The sequence below is a fragment of the Mobula hypostoma genome, chromosome 7, assembly GCF_963921235.1.
Source record: "Mobula hypostoma chromosome 7, sMobHyp1.1, whole genome shotgun sequence".
Lineage (NCBI taxonomy): Eukaryota > Metazoa > Chordata > Chondrichthyes > Myliobatiformes > Myliobatidae > Mobula > Mobula hypostoma.
In genome coordinates, this window is record NC_086103.1 from 84,496,845 (window position 1) to 84,510,840 (window position 13,996).

Genomic DNA, 13,996 nt, shown 5'->3' on the forward strand with positions numbered 1-13,996 from the left:
AACAGGGCTATTCCATGATATTAAATGACAGGAACTATATTGGCATGTTCTTCAGATTCTTTTTACATAAGAACATCTTCTGTGCTTCAACACTCCTCAACAGAAGGCAATTTTATGCCATCCTGTCAGACTTACAAATACAAGAGATCTATCACTGAAGACCCTAATCATTCAGAACATTTACTCTTATCATTGCTACCACCGGGAAGGCAGAAAATCCACTCTCAATGATTCGGGAACAGCTCCTTCCCCTCCACCACCAGATTTCTGAATGGTTGATGAACACTACCTCATTATTTCTTTTTTTTCCTGCACTATTTTTTGTTCTGCAATTTATAGTAATTTTATAACTTTGCATCATACTGCTGCCGCAAAACAAGTTTCACATCATAGAAGTAAATGATGCTAATTGTCATTCTGAAAATAAAGAGGCAGCAAAAGAGAAAGAGAGAGGGTAGAAATTAATTGCTACTCTTTGGGTAACTAGACAGGTACAAGTAAAATTGGTCAGTGATAAAAGTTCAAAGTAGATTTATTGCCAAAGTACACATATGTCACCAAATATAACCCTAAGATTCATTTTCTTGCGGGCATGCTCAATAAATCCAATAACCATAACAGAACCAATGAAAGACTGCACTGACACGACAGACAACCAGTGTGCAAAAGACAACAAACTGCATGAATACAAAAACATAGAAAAAAGGAAATAATAATATAAATAAATAAGCAATAAATAGAGGACGTGAGATGAAGAGTCCTTGAAAGTGAATCCATAGGTTGTGGAAACAATTCAGTGATAGGGCAGGTGAAGTTACCCCTCTGATTCAACAGCCTGATGGTTGAGGGGTAACAACTATCTCTGAACCTGGTGGTGTGAGTCCTGAAGCTTCCTGATGGCCGCAGCAAAAAAGAGAGCATGTCCTGGGTCATGGGTACTGCTTTGCTGTGACAGCCCTCTGTGAGAATGGTAAGAAAGGCTTTACCTGTGATGGACTGGGCCTGCTCTTTTGAAGTACAACCACTGCTGAAATGCTGAAAACACAGCAGCCAATGTGTTGAGCAAGCTCTCTCAAGCAGGAAGGATGTGATAATCAAAAATATTTTTCTTTAAAAGAAAAAATTACTGAGGACTCAATAGTAGCCAACATATGAGGGATAAACTTCCATTCTTGCTCTTCTTTGAAATGGGATCCTTCAAGTTCACCATATGAGAGGGCAGTGTTCAATTAGCCTCTCGAAACTTCAACACCTCTATCTACGCAACAGTTCTTCATTGCATTGAAAGTGCCAGCCCAACTCATCCCTCAGCATACACTGATAATCTGAATAGATGGTGGACAGCATTCTGATCAATAATCCCTTTTACTCTTTCTCAACTGGGGTGTGTTTTTCTGTGAGATTAAAATACTTTTAATTCTTGAGGAACTTGCTTTAGAATTCAATAATGCTGAACACAGGACAAAACGTAAAAGGTTTAAAGCATATTCACATTCAGCCGATTCACTTCTGGTTACCAACTCCCTTATGCACAACCTAGAACTAATTGATTGACATATTGACTTAATGTGAGCTATTGATTGTCGAGGGTCTACCATACTCAACTGAAATGAAAGAAGGATACTTGATAGAATGTCTAGAAATACAACATAATATCTGATTATACTATGTCAGTGACTCTGGATGAAAACAGGTTCATCTACTACCCTGGTTCATTTTATTAGAGAGAGGCTGCCAGTTAACAAGACTGTTTTGTAATGGGTTCTGCAGTCCCTCAAACCAGAATTAAATCAGTAGAATTCAATAATAAATTCACTTTTTCCAGCAGAATCCAAGATTTCTTTTTTAAGACACAAGTACTGCCAATTCAGAGATTAATGTGCAATGGCTCCAGAGTTCCATCTTAAACTTGGGCGCTGGTTGTGTGGAGTTTGCATGTTCTACCCGTGAATTTCTTCCCATTCCCCAATGACTTATGGGTTGGTAAATTAATTGCCCTATATGTAGGTGGATGCAGGGAGAATCTGGAGGAGAACTAAAGAGAATCGATGGTAAAATGGGGAAAACAAATGGAGTTAATATAAATGGGTGCCTGAAGTTTCCATACTCAATTAGCAAATGCAGTCTGCACCATCAGTGGTACTAAGATATGTATATACATTATATATTGGTGCAAACCATTGCATACAGCTTTGCTCACTGTGATGCTTTTCCTATTTGTCCCATTGAATTTATGCTGGAACTCAAAGCAATCTCATTGCCCCACCAGTGGCCCTACTGTTGTACATTTACTATTTCGGTAATATTTGAGTAATTTTGCAAATATACCTTATTGCTTGACTAAGCATAATTCGTTGTTTACATAACTCATTACAGGTTATATGTATGAGGCACATGAATGGCATATGGCATTATTCCACCACATCACATGTGAGCACCTCACTAAAGTAAAAACAAAGAGTACACGTTTATTCCTGTCTCCTGTGCTTTTCCTTTGGTTAGTTTATGCAGTTACCAAACATAACAGTGGCGATTTAAAATGAACCTAAGATGACTACCTAACTGTTAAAGCCCAGTGAGATGTCTGAATGAAGAAAAAGCACAACATGTTTTCTTCGGAAGGGGAGAGACAGTCAAGTTAAAAACACAGGCAGTAGATGGGCGGAATTCACAGGTTCATAAACATGTGGTTTATCATGATGATAATAAATCAAAAAGCAGAAATGGCAGGCTACATAGGAAAGGTAGATGAAAGATTGATTGCACAACAGATAACTGGATTATACATACTGAATAAATTGAGCAGTATTTAAAATCAAATGGAACACCAATGAGAAAAAAGTTCCAGTTTTGCTGAGTGTAATTGGTGTGCAACAGCATAACATTTGCTTCAGTTTTACTGCTCCAACCAAATGAGCTGAAATGAACTTTGCCAATATTGTGAAAGTAATGCAGGAATATTTAAAATGAAACCATTGTTGATTGCAGAACACTTTAGGTTTCAAAAGTGCAATCAAAAGGCACGGGAGTCCATTTCAGCCTACGGGGTTGAATTGAAGAAGCTGTGTATTATGATCTCAGTAATGGGATTAATACACAGAGAGATTGTTAAATTTTTTGGAATTTAACAAGAAAGAGTTTCTAACAGAAGCACAAGTCTTATTTAAAAGAGCAGCTGAAATTGCTGTATCAATGGAATCAGCAGCCAGAGATGCAGTTGAGTCGCAGTTAGGAATGAAAGTGAGTGTGAACAAAATTGCAGCATCAAGATGGAGGCCAACATGAGCCGAACAGATTGTGTTACTGTTGTGGCAAATACACCAGACCAATGCAGATTTAAAGGCAAAACTTGCAGAAATTGCAGCACAGTAGGACACATACGAAGAGCACGTGTAGCAGACAAAGATAAATGAACTGCATAGGTAAGAGAAAAAGATAAAAAGTCATGCTGCAGTTTCAAAAAGAGCACTAATCTGCATGCTGTTGAAACATATGATAAAGATGAGAGTGATACAGAACTGAGTAGCCTTAAGATTTAAAATGTGAAAACTAACAAGGGACAAGCAATATGGCTTGCACCTGAGGCGAATGGCAAATTAAAATAGAATGGGACACTGACTCAACTATTTCAGTAATTTCACCAAATAGGTTTGAAAGGCATTTCATAGACACTGAACTGAAACCTTGTAGGTATCCAACTAACAACTTATACTGGAGAAAAGGTAACTTATGGGAATGACATTTGTACAGTGAAATACAGCAACCAACAAGCCACATTGAGCTTATATGTGGTAAAAACAGGAAAGACAACATTGTGGGGTTGCGATTGGCTGAGACAACTACAACTTGATTAGAGATCCATCCACCATTTGCATGCCACATCCCCTACAATAAAAACAACTGAAAGCAAATTAAGAGAAGTGTTGGATGATGCCACAGCCGCATTCAAGGACAGCATTAGGAAAACTCAGAAATACGAAGTGTAAAATAGTATTAAATGAAAATGCCACACCCAAGTTTTTCAAAGCCTGTCCAGTTCCTTATATTATATGCGATAAAATAACCAGTCAGATAGATCACATAGAGGCTGAAGGAATTCTTTGTAGGGTTGAATGGAGCCCAGTGGTCCCAGTCGCCAAGAAGAATGGGCCTGTCAGGATCTGTGGTGATTTTAAAGTCACCATCAGCCCAGTACTGAAAGTAGATCAATACCCCCTGTCCAGAATTGAGGATATCGTTGCAAACCTGTTTGAAGGAAAACACTTCAGCAAACTGGACTTAGCTGAGGCCTACCTATAGATAGAGGTGGACGAAGAGTCAAAGTTTTTCTCAGCATATACACTCACAAAAGGCTTTATTGCTACAATAGGTTTATTTTTGAAGCTACATCTGTATCCCCACTCTGGCAGAAAGCTACAGACCAGATGCTACATGGCTCTCCAGGCACTCACTGTTACCTGGAAGACATCATTGTTACCGATGAGGATGACAAGGAACATCTCCAAAATATCAAGACAGTTTTATAATAACAAGAACATTATGAAACACAGCATGATGCAACAAGTGTAAATTTCTGCAGTCACACTATTGACATACAAGATATACATAGGTGTACTGAGAAAATTCAGCCAGTGGTAGATGCCCCAAGGCCAAAGGACACGTTACAGTCGCGGTACTCTTTAGGGTTTGTCAATTAATATAATAGGCTCCTGCTAAACCTGGCTAGTGTACTCCACTTCTTGAACTCATTATTACAGATCAGGAAGAAATGGCAATGGACAAAGCAGTGTGAAGTCACTTTCCAAAGAGTAAAGGAAATGGCAACATCAAACACTGTTCTCACGCATGATGATCCCCATCTTCCAACGGAAGCTTGCCTATAATGTCTCACCTTATGGTATGGTATAGGCGCAGTCATGTCACATTATGAGAGGCGGAAGTGAAAGCCCCATAGCTTTTGCATCACGTTCCCTTGCCGCTGCAGAGAAAAGTTAAGCACACATCGACAGAGAGACCTTGAGTCTGATTTCGGGGGTGCTGGCGTAAAACATTTCAACCTGTACGTGTATGGGAATGAGCTCTCCCTCATTAGAGGGCAAGTCCATTTTCAATCCACAGAAGGGGACTCCACAAACAGCCACAACACAAGTGCAGAGATGGGCTCTGTTTCTTGGAGGACACAAGTACAAAATTGAATTCAAGAGGATGACTAATCATGGAAATACCGATGGATTGTCCTGTACAACATTGGAAAAGGAAAAAAACTGAAAAAAATTACAAAAAGAAAACACTTCTCTTGACACATTCTCCCTATGACAAACTGAATGTCTCCATATCATGGCAGAGATGAATCAAAAGGAAATCAGAAAGGGTCCCACACTGTCTCAGGTCAACATGACAACCCAAAATGGCTGGAATGTGCAGCAGAAATCCAAGTTCACAGTGCAGATTGAGAGCTGTTGAACCACTTAAGCTGACAAGTAAAGTGTAAGAGGTGCTTCATTACATTTTGGTCAACTAGGCATGATCAAATGAAAGTGTTGGCTCCAGGCATTGTCTGGTGCCCAGGGACAGATCAGCAGATCAAGCAGCATGCCATGCACTTTTCAGGATGCCAACATGTCCAGTAGAAAGGTGTCCAGAGCTGTCAGAACCATTTTCTGCAGTCCCAAGTCAATTCGTACAATGGCCACCAATGGCCCTCCAACCTGAGATTGCTTAAAACATAGAAAAAACAGAAAACCTACAGCACAATACAGGGCCTTCGGCCCACAAATTTGTGCCAAACATCTCCCTACCTTAGAAATTACTAGGGTTACCCATAGCCCTCTATTTTTCTAAGCTCCATGTACCTATCGAGGAGTCTCTTAAAAGACCATATCGTATCTGCTTGCACACAGTCCCCGGCAGCCGATTCCACACAATCACCACTATCTGCATAAAAAACTTACCCTTGACATCTCCTCTGTACCTACTCCCAAGCCTCTTAAACCTGTGCCCTCTTGTGACAGCCATTTCAGCCCTGGGGAAAAGCCTCTGACTATCCACACGATCAATGCCTCTCATCATCTTATACACCTCTAATTTTGCTAAGATTTCACAGCGATAAGTCTCACCCACCAAGCAGGGTGATTTCTCCTGTTTGGAAAGATATCCATTGTGTTACGAACCCACAGTTTTCCTTTACTGTGGACTGTTATTTTAAGAGCACCTGAATGAGGTGGAACTATGTGGTTCACTGACTGACTTGCAGCTTGTTTAACTTTAAAGGGAGAGGGGAGAGAGGGGGGGAGTGGGGGGGGAGAGGGGGAGGAGAGGGGGAGGAGAGGGGGAGGAGAGGGGGAGGAGAGGGGGAGGAGAGGGGGAGGAGAGGGGGAGGAGAGGGGGAGGAGAGGGGGAGGAGAGGGGGAGGAGAGGGGGAGGAGAGGGGGAGGGGATGTGGATATGGAATGACCCAACAGACAAGATCTAAAGTGACTGTTACCTCATTTTACCATTGTGGCATCTGTGGAATACTTTCATTTACCTGTGGAATTGGACATAACCACCTTTTCTCTACGTTTCACCCTGGATTACAAATATCTCTCTCCTATCTTACATTCCGTGGATGAACTGAACTTTCCTACTTTACCATCTCAAAACTCTGAGCTTTGTATCCCCAAGCTTAACTTAGTTTGGGAGCTATATTACACACATATATACATATAAACAAAGTTAACATTTGTTTATCTTGGTTAAGTTACGATGTTATAAGTAGATACTAATAAAGATAGTGGTTTTAACATTAAAACCCAACTCCGTGTGAAATCTCTTGCTGCTGGTTTATTTCCAAACGTTACAGTTCGTAACAATTGAGACTAAGAAACCCCCTGCCATGATTAAATCTATAGACTGGAATGAGGCGGTTTAAATTTTACTAGGTGTGACTGTCTATATAGTAGCTGAATTATATAGTATACTCTACCACAATATCATCTTTTCCCTGGTAAGGAAATAAGTAAGAATTGTATTGCAGGTGTCTAGTATTGACTCAGTTGGCCAAAAATATCACAGTTCTATTAATATTCTGTGATTAATACTTCCTCTTTCTCTAATTATAGTGTAGCCAATGACTGTTGCAAATCTGGGCGGTTTTCTATTCCATTTGTCACATCACTTGGTCCTAGTTCCATTTAACGTTTAAAAGTGGGTATGCACGATACATTTTTGAAATCTGCAGTTGACAAATCCTAATAAACAGTGAGACTTCAAGAAGGCAAAGATAGACGGAGTGAATTGGCAGATACGTGGTGGCTGAAGTAGAAATACAGGAAAGGGTGAGGTGTACAAAGAGAGACATCATGGACTGAGTGGTATATTTCCAAAGGCTGTGCAAAATGAGAGACTTCAGGGTGGCACTGTGCATTAATCCTTGAAAGAGGCATGGCATGCTAAGTGAGGTTTAACAATAGAAGTATTAGAGCACAATCACTAGGATGATATGTTATATCTGATTACAAGTTTAGGATTGCAACCAATTTTGGTCATCACAAAGGACGCTCTTGGCGAGGGTACAGAAAAGAATGGTTCCTGGGAAGAATGCTTCAGCTACAAGGTTTTGAATGGGAGGCTGGAGTTGCTGGAAGCAACGAAGGTTGAGAGGAGAATGGATTAAGGTGCACGTACAAAACTACAATAGGTTTTGACATTGTTAATAACAGGAAGCTATTCCTGTTAGCATTTGTTTCAAGAACAAGGGACACAAGTTTAAAATACTGGGCAGAAGGTATGTGGGAAGTGAGAAAAACCTTTTACCCCTCACACACGCAGTAGTTATGTCTAGAATTCAATAAATGGTGAAAAAAGCAAAATCAATCTGTGAAACCATAAAGGAATTGGATGGCTGTCACTGTTGAGAAAGTAATTTGGAGGGGTATGGTATCTTCCTGTACCATAATAAATCTGTGATTCAAGTTATCCCTATAATAAACTGTTTGAATCGAGTTACACAAACCCTACTGCAGCCAATGGCAACTCGTATTCTGTAATCTAAATCTTTTCCATTTCATCTTACATTTCTGTTGTTCAGTGTTCAGCATCAAGAGAATTTTTTTTCTTATCTTCAACCTTGACTGTTACTGAATCCTACACTCAGCACTGGCTGCTGAGAGGCCAACATTTCATACAATATATCATATTTACATTACCTTTCATTCAATATATCATTTGTATCCTGTAACCAATATCAACATACTTCTCTTTCCACAATGCTCTCTCTTCCTACGTTGCATGCTGTACTTACTCATTTTTCTGGATCTGTAAAACATGGTCACTTCCTTCAGCGATGACTCGGATCTCTGCCCATGTCGGATGCTGGGTGCATGGGAAGGGAGGGTGAAGACAGGAATGAAAGAGAAAAACACCCCAGATGTAATTTATTGAGTTGTAGATTGAGTCATTTGAAGTAACTGGTCTCCGTTACACCAATTTCCAGCCACTAAATATTGGTAGCTTTTCCAGGCCGGAAGACCCTTATCTGCATCTATTAAATGTCCATCTTCAGGCATAGTTCTGCAAACGTGACCCACTCTTTCAGTTGCACACTATGCAAAGTGACAATCCCTGTCAATATGAGAACGGGCTCACCGAAAATAAAACATTTGGGAAAAAAGCTTGCACTTATATCCAGAGCATTGAACATTCTGTAGCAAACTATGGCCTACTTCTCCATGGTCACAGTCCTGGACTGGAAAAAACTAGTGGCAGAAATGTGCACAGCAAGATCCCACAAGCAGTAGAATGACTGAGTGAGCAGGTATCCCACAGCAGGCAAAGATTTGGATATTTGTCTTGACAACAGAGACAAGTCCCTCCTTACTACCAAAGAGTGCTGGGGGATGTTTTAATCTATCCAATGAGTACACATGTTGCCATGCACATGTACAAATTAGATACAGCTGCAGACCACTAGGTTGCTTGCCATTTAATATGATTGTGATTGATTCAGCTGTGACTTCAACCCAAGATGTTCACCTCCTTATTAAAGATTAAGATATATTTGTATTAAAATATACAAATATTGCTTTCCCTTGGAGGAAAGGAGTCGCAAAGACTCACCACCCTCCAAGAAAATGATTGCTTCCATTATACCTTCATTAGGGGACCCATATTTTTAAAGAGTGACAGCTATTTCTGTATACTTTCATCCTCACCACATCCATCCTGTCAAGATCCCTCAGGAATTTATGTTTCAATTAAACCCCTCTCATTCTTTCAATCTCTAGTGAGCAGAAACCGGGTCTCCCCAACCTTTCATCAAAGACAACCCACCAATTCCAAGCAATTTCAGTTAAATGTCTTATCCGGAAAGATACTAGTTTAATATTGACCTCGATTATAAGCTCTGTATACATGGCTTTCTGGCCTGAATTAAATTTTTTACAACCTAATTAAAACATCTGGTAAATTAAAAGAAATGCATAAAATGCAAATTAGAAATAGAAAATGCATTTTTTGTTTTCATTTTAGATTTCCAGCATCTACAGCAGGGTTCCCAACCTTGTTCATGCTATAGAACCCTATCTTTAACAAAAGAGTCCATGGACCCCCGGTTGGGAACTCCTGATCTACCATCCGTTTGATTTTCAATTACTTGTTGAATACACTGGATGCCTCTTCCAGGAACATTTAATCTGAAGAAGCCCTGCTCTGTTCTGTCTTTCTCTCTTGAATTCTTTACCCTCTGTTTCTCAGTTTTGATGAAGGGTCTTTGACCTGAAACCCCTGCTGTATTTCACTTCCCACAGAACTGGCATATTATTTGCTGATCTTATGATTTGCATCTGGCCTCACTGTGGCAGTGCAGAAGACAAGAATACTAGTTCTTGTTCTAGCCCTAGAGTTATTCAGGGTGAGAACAAGTTCTGCCAGGTGGTTGAGAGTTTTGCTGGAAGGAAATGGGTTGGGTCTTTGTTCCAGAAAGAAGCAGAAGGCCCCAAGACTTCTCTGACTGGCAGATGGAAGTGTATAGAGACTAGATACCCATGTTAAACATGAAGCAGTTGGGACCAGGGAATTGGAAGTTGGCAGAATGGTGGAGGACGTGAACAATGCCTTGGTATGGGCAAGGAAGGCATTGTACAGGATAGGGAAAATAGGATAGAGTTGAGATATGAGAAGGTAAGTTTGGTGGAGGAAGAGCAATCAGATTTAACATCTCTACCAAGAAAGTCCTGCTTGTGGATCATAGATAAGAGACAGAAGTGGGCATTCTGAGGTTATGGCACCATCATGTTGGAGAGTTTGGAGAGGAGATTTCCTGCTGTGATGAGATCAGCAACGGTCTGAGAGACAGTTGCTTTGTGTTTATTCATGGGATCGCTGTCCAGGGGAAGGCAAAAGAAGGTATCCGAGTGCTACAGTCTGGCTTCTGCGAATTAGAGGTCTATCCACCAAACTACAATGTCACCACCCTTGTCTGCAGGTTTGCGTACTTGGTCAGGATTCGTCTGAAGTGCGTGGAGTGCTCCATATGTGGAAGAGGGGAGTGGAGAAGTCAACATGTGACAACCAGAAATGAAAAGGTCATGAGAGGACAAGAGGCCAGAAGGAGGAATCCAAGTGGAAGTGCTGGAGAATGAGAAAGGGCTATCCGTGGGGAGTGAGAATTCCTTGCCAAAGGAACAGGCATTAAGGTAAAGACAGCAAGAGAGGTGTCTGGCATCACATTGGGCTCGGAAATCAGTGACAGAAATGTTTTGGGTGGCACTGGGGCTGGGATAATGGGATTAGCGGAGGCCAAGGGAATCAGTAGGCTGGAAGAGATGGGAAGCAAGAAGGCCCTTGTAAGGTGTTAGGGGTCTGATTCAGAGCACAGAGCTGGTGAGAGAATGGAGCATCAAGAGTCTGGGCCTAGGGAAGGGACTTCCTGGAGCCTTTTTTCCATATACCTTCTAATTTTTCTGTTCCCCAAACTACAACCCCAAAGGCAATGTAAAAGGTTCAAGTGTGTTGCAGTTAACTTGGAGCAGAATGGGTACTCCCTGCATTGTTTTACTCAACTATCAGTGAACAAGGCACTTCACTCACCCAGGCTGAAGGGTGCATGTTGAGCTGAATGAATAGTCAGGGCCAGAATCTGATCTGCAAAACCACATGCAGACTCAATATCTCCCCACTAATTGCTGTCGTTAAATTGGATAAACTGAAATGTGATCTTATCAAGGTGTATGAAATAATCAGAGATATAGATAGAGTGAATACACTCTAATTTTTTCCATGGTTGGGTGAATCAAGAACCAAAGGGCACGGGTTTATGATGAGATGGAAAATGTTTCATAGGTAGAAGGGAACTTCTGTACAGAGAGGGCCATGAATATATGGAATAAGCTGCCAGATGAGGTCATTAAGGTAGGCACCGTAACAATATTTAAAAGACATTTGGAAAAGCACATGAAAGGTTTAGAAGTTTATGGACCAAACATCAACAAATGGGACCAGCTTGAATGGACATCTTGGTTGCCCATGGGTCAGTTGGGCCTTTTATGCGCTGTAGGACTCTATGGTTCCATGATATCTCACAAATAGGCTATTTGGTCCATCATCTCCATGCCAAACATCAAGCACTTCCACTTCGCTGTGGAAGGCACTCGCAGTATGGTGGAAGTTTCAGGTGTCAGGGGTCAAGAAATGTGTGAAGTTACCATAACTAGACAGAAGGTTCTTGGGAAAATGCAAGCTCTGAAAGTAGATAAGTCACCTGGACCAGATGGTGTACATCCCAGAGTTCTGAAAGAGGTGGCTTAAAGAGATCATAATGATCTTTCCAAATTTACAAGATTCTGGAATGGCTCTGGAAGACTAGAAATTTGCAAACATCACACAATGCTTCAAGAAGGCAGAGAGGCAGAAGAAAGGAAACTAGAGGCCTGTTAGTCTGACCTCAGTGGTTTGGAAGATGTTGCTGTCGATTATTAAGATCTCAGGGTACTTCGAGGTACATGATAAAATGGGCTGTAGTCAGCATGGTTCCTCAAGGAAAAGAATGGTCTGATAAATCTATTGGAATTCTTTGAAGAATTAACAAGCAGGATAGACGAAGGAGAATCAGTTGATGTGCACCTTGATTTTCGGAAGGCCTTTGATGAGGTGCCACACATGAGGCTGCTCAACAAGTTATTAACATGATATTAGAGGAAAGATTCTAGCATTATAAAGCAGTGTCCAATTGACAGGAGGCAAAGAGTAGGAATAAAGGGAGCCTTTTCTGACTGGCTGCCAGTGACTAATGGTGTTCCACAAGGATCTGTGTTGGGACTGATTCTTTTTACATTATACTGTATGTCAATGAGTTGGATAATGAAATTGATGGCTTTATTACAAAGTTCGCATACAATAAGAAGATAGGTGGAGGGGCAGGTAGTTTTGAGGAAGCAGAGAGGCTACAGAAGGACGTAGACAGATTAGGAAAGTGAGCAAAGAAATGGCAGATGGAATACAGTGTTGGGAAGTGTATGGTTATTCATTCTGGTAGAAGAAATGAAAGACAATACAGACAACACAGCAAGTCCAGTTGCCTTCATTTATTACTGCTTGATAAATAGAAGGGTTGATTATTTTCTAAGTGGAGAGAAAGTACAAAAAACTGAGGTGCAAAGGGACTTGAAAGTCCTTGTGAAGGATTCCCTAAAGGGTTGAGTCTGTGGTGAGGAAGGTAAATGCAATGTTAGCATTCATTTCAACAGGACTAGAATATCAAAGTAAGGATGTAATGTTGAGACTTTAAAAAGTGCTGGCGAGGCTCATTTGGAGTAATGGTGGTTTCAGTGAGGGGTGACCTCATTGAAACCTATCAAATGGTGAAAGGCCTTAAGAGAGTGGATGTGGAGAGGATGTTTCCTGTGGTGGGAGAATCTAGGGTCAGAGGACACAGCCTGAGAATAGAAGGCATCATTTTAGAGCAGAGATGGAGAGGAATTTCTTTAGCCAGACAGTGGTGAATATGTGGAATTCTTTGCCATAGGCAGCTGTGGAGGCCAAGTCTTTATGTACATTTAAGGCAGAGGTTGATAGATTCTTGATTGGTCAGGGCATGAAGGGATACAGGGAGAAGGCAGGAGATTGGGACCAAGAGGAAAATTGAATCAGCCATGATGAAATGGTGAAGCAGACACTAAGGGCCAAATGGCCAAATTCTGCTCCTAAATCTTATGGTCTTATTGTCTCACTATTCTCCACAATCCCCAACCCACGACAGCCTCCCCTCCCACCTTGATTCTACCACTCACCTACACACTGAGATTCATTTATTGCAGCCAATTAAACTTCCAACCCATAGGCCTTAGAGATGCGGGAGAAAAACTGAGCAACCCACACTGTCACAGAGAGAGAGAGAGAGCATGCAAACCCGACACAGACCGCACCAGAGGTCACCAGAGCCCTCACAGCAGCTCTATTATCTTCTGGCACTCTGCACACTTCTGTTCTCTAACACAGGATTATGAAATTATCAGGAAAAATTAATGGCAAGGTTAGAATGTTGGCCGGCAAAGATGAAGTGCTTTTCAGCACAAGGAAGAAATTTTGAAGGTATTCTGACCCTCTAAAATCATAGCACATGACTCTGGGCAGGGTGGACTCATGCACCTCCATTTTGGCTTGGTGCCTTCAGCATTGAACCTTTGCACAGAGGACCCAGCCATGGAGGAACCAGCTGTGTAACCTGTCCTCAAGGGTTTCCTGCAGAGTCATCACAAGGTAAAAACCTGTCTTATCAGCACATCAATCACAAATTAATAAGTTACACATTACTATTAGGTCTAGGCAGTATCCGGTTTGCCAGTTGCATCTTGGGGTATTGAATAAATATCCTGTTCCCAATTAGTGTTGGAATTGGTCACCTGATAATTGGAATAGAACAAAACAAGTGGTAATTAATATAACACGGCATAACTGCCCTGTTACTGAGTTAACCTGATTACTGAATGAACTTTGTTACGTGGGACGTTAAATGATCTGA

At 41.1% G+C, this 13,996-nt stretch overlaps 1 protein-coding gene across 1 annotated transcript in view; it reads right to left on the reverse strand.

The window, feature by feature from the left end:
- adam19b (ADAM metallopeptidase domain 19b) overlaps nt 1-13,996 on the reverse strand; it is a 199,658-nt gene that overhangs the window by 136,636 nt on the left and 49,026 nt on the right. The window contains exon 3 of the mRNA XM_063053687.1: nt 8,282-8,352. Within this exon, the coding sequence (XP_062909757.1) occupies nt 8,282-8,352 (71 nt within the window). The remainder of the gene's footprint in view (nt 1-8,281; nt 8,353-13,996) is intronic.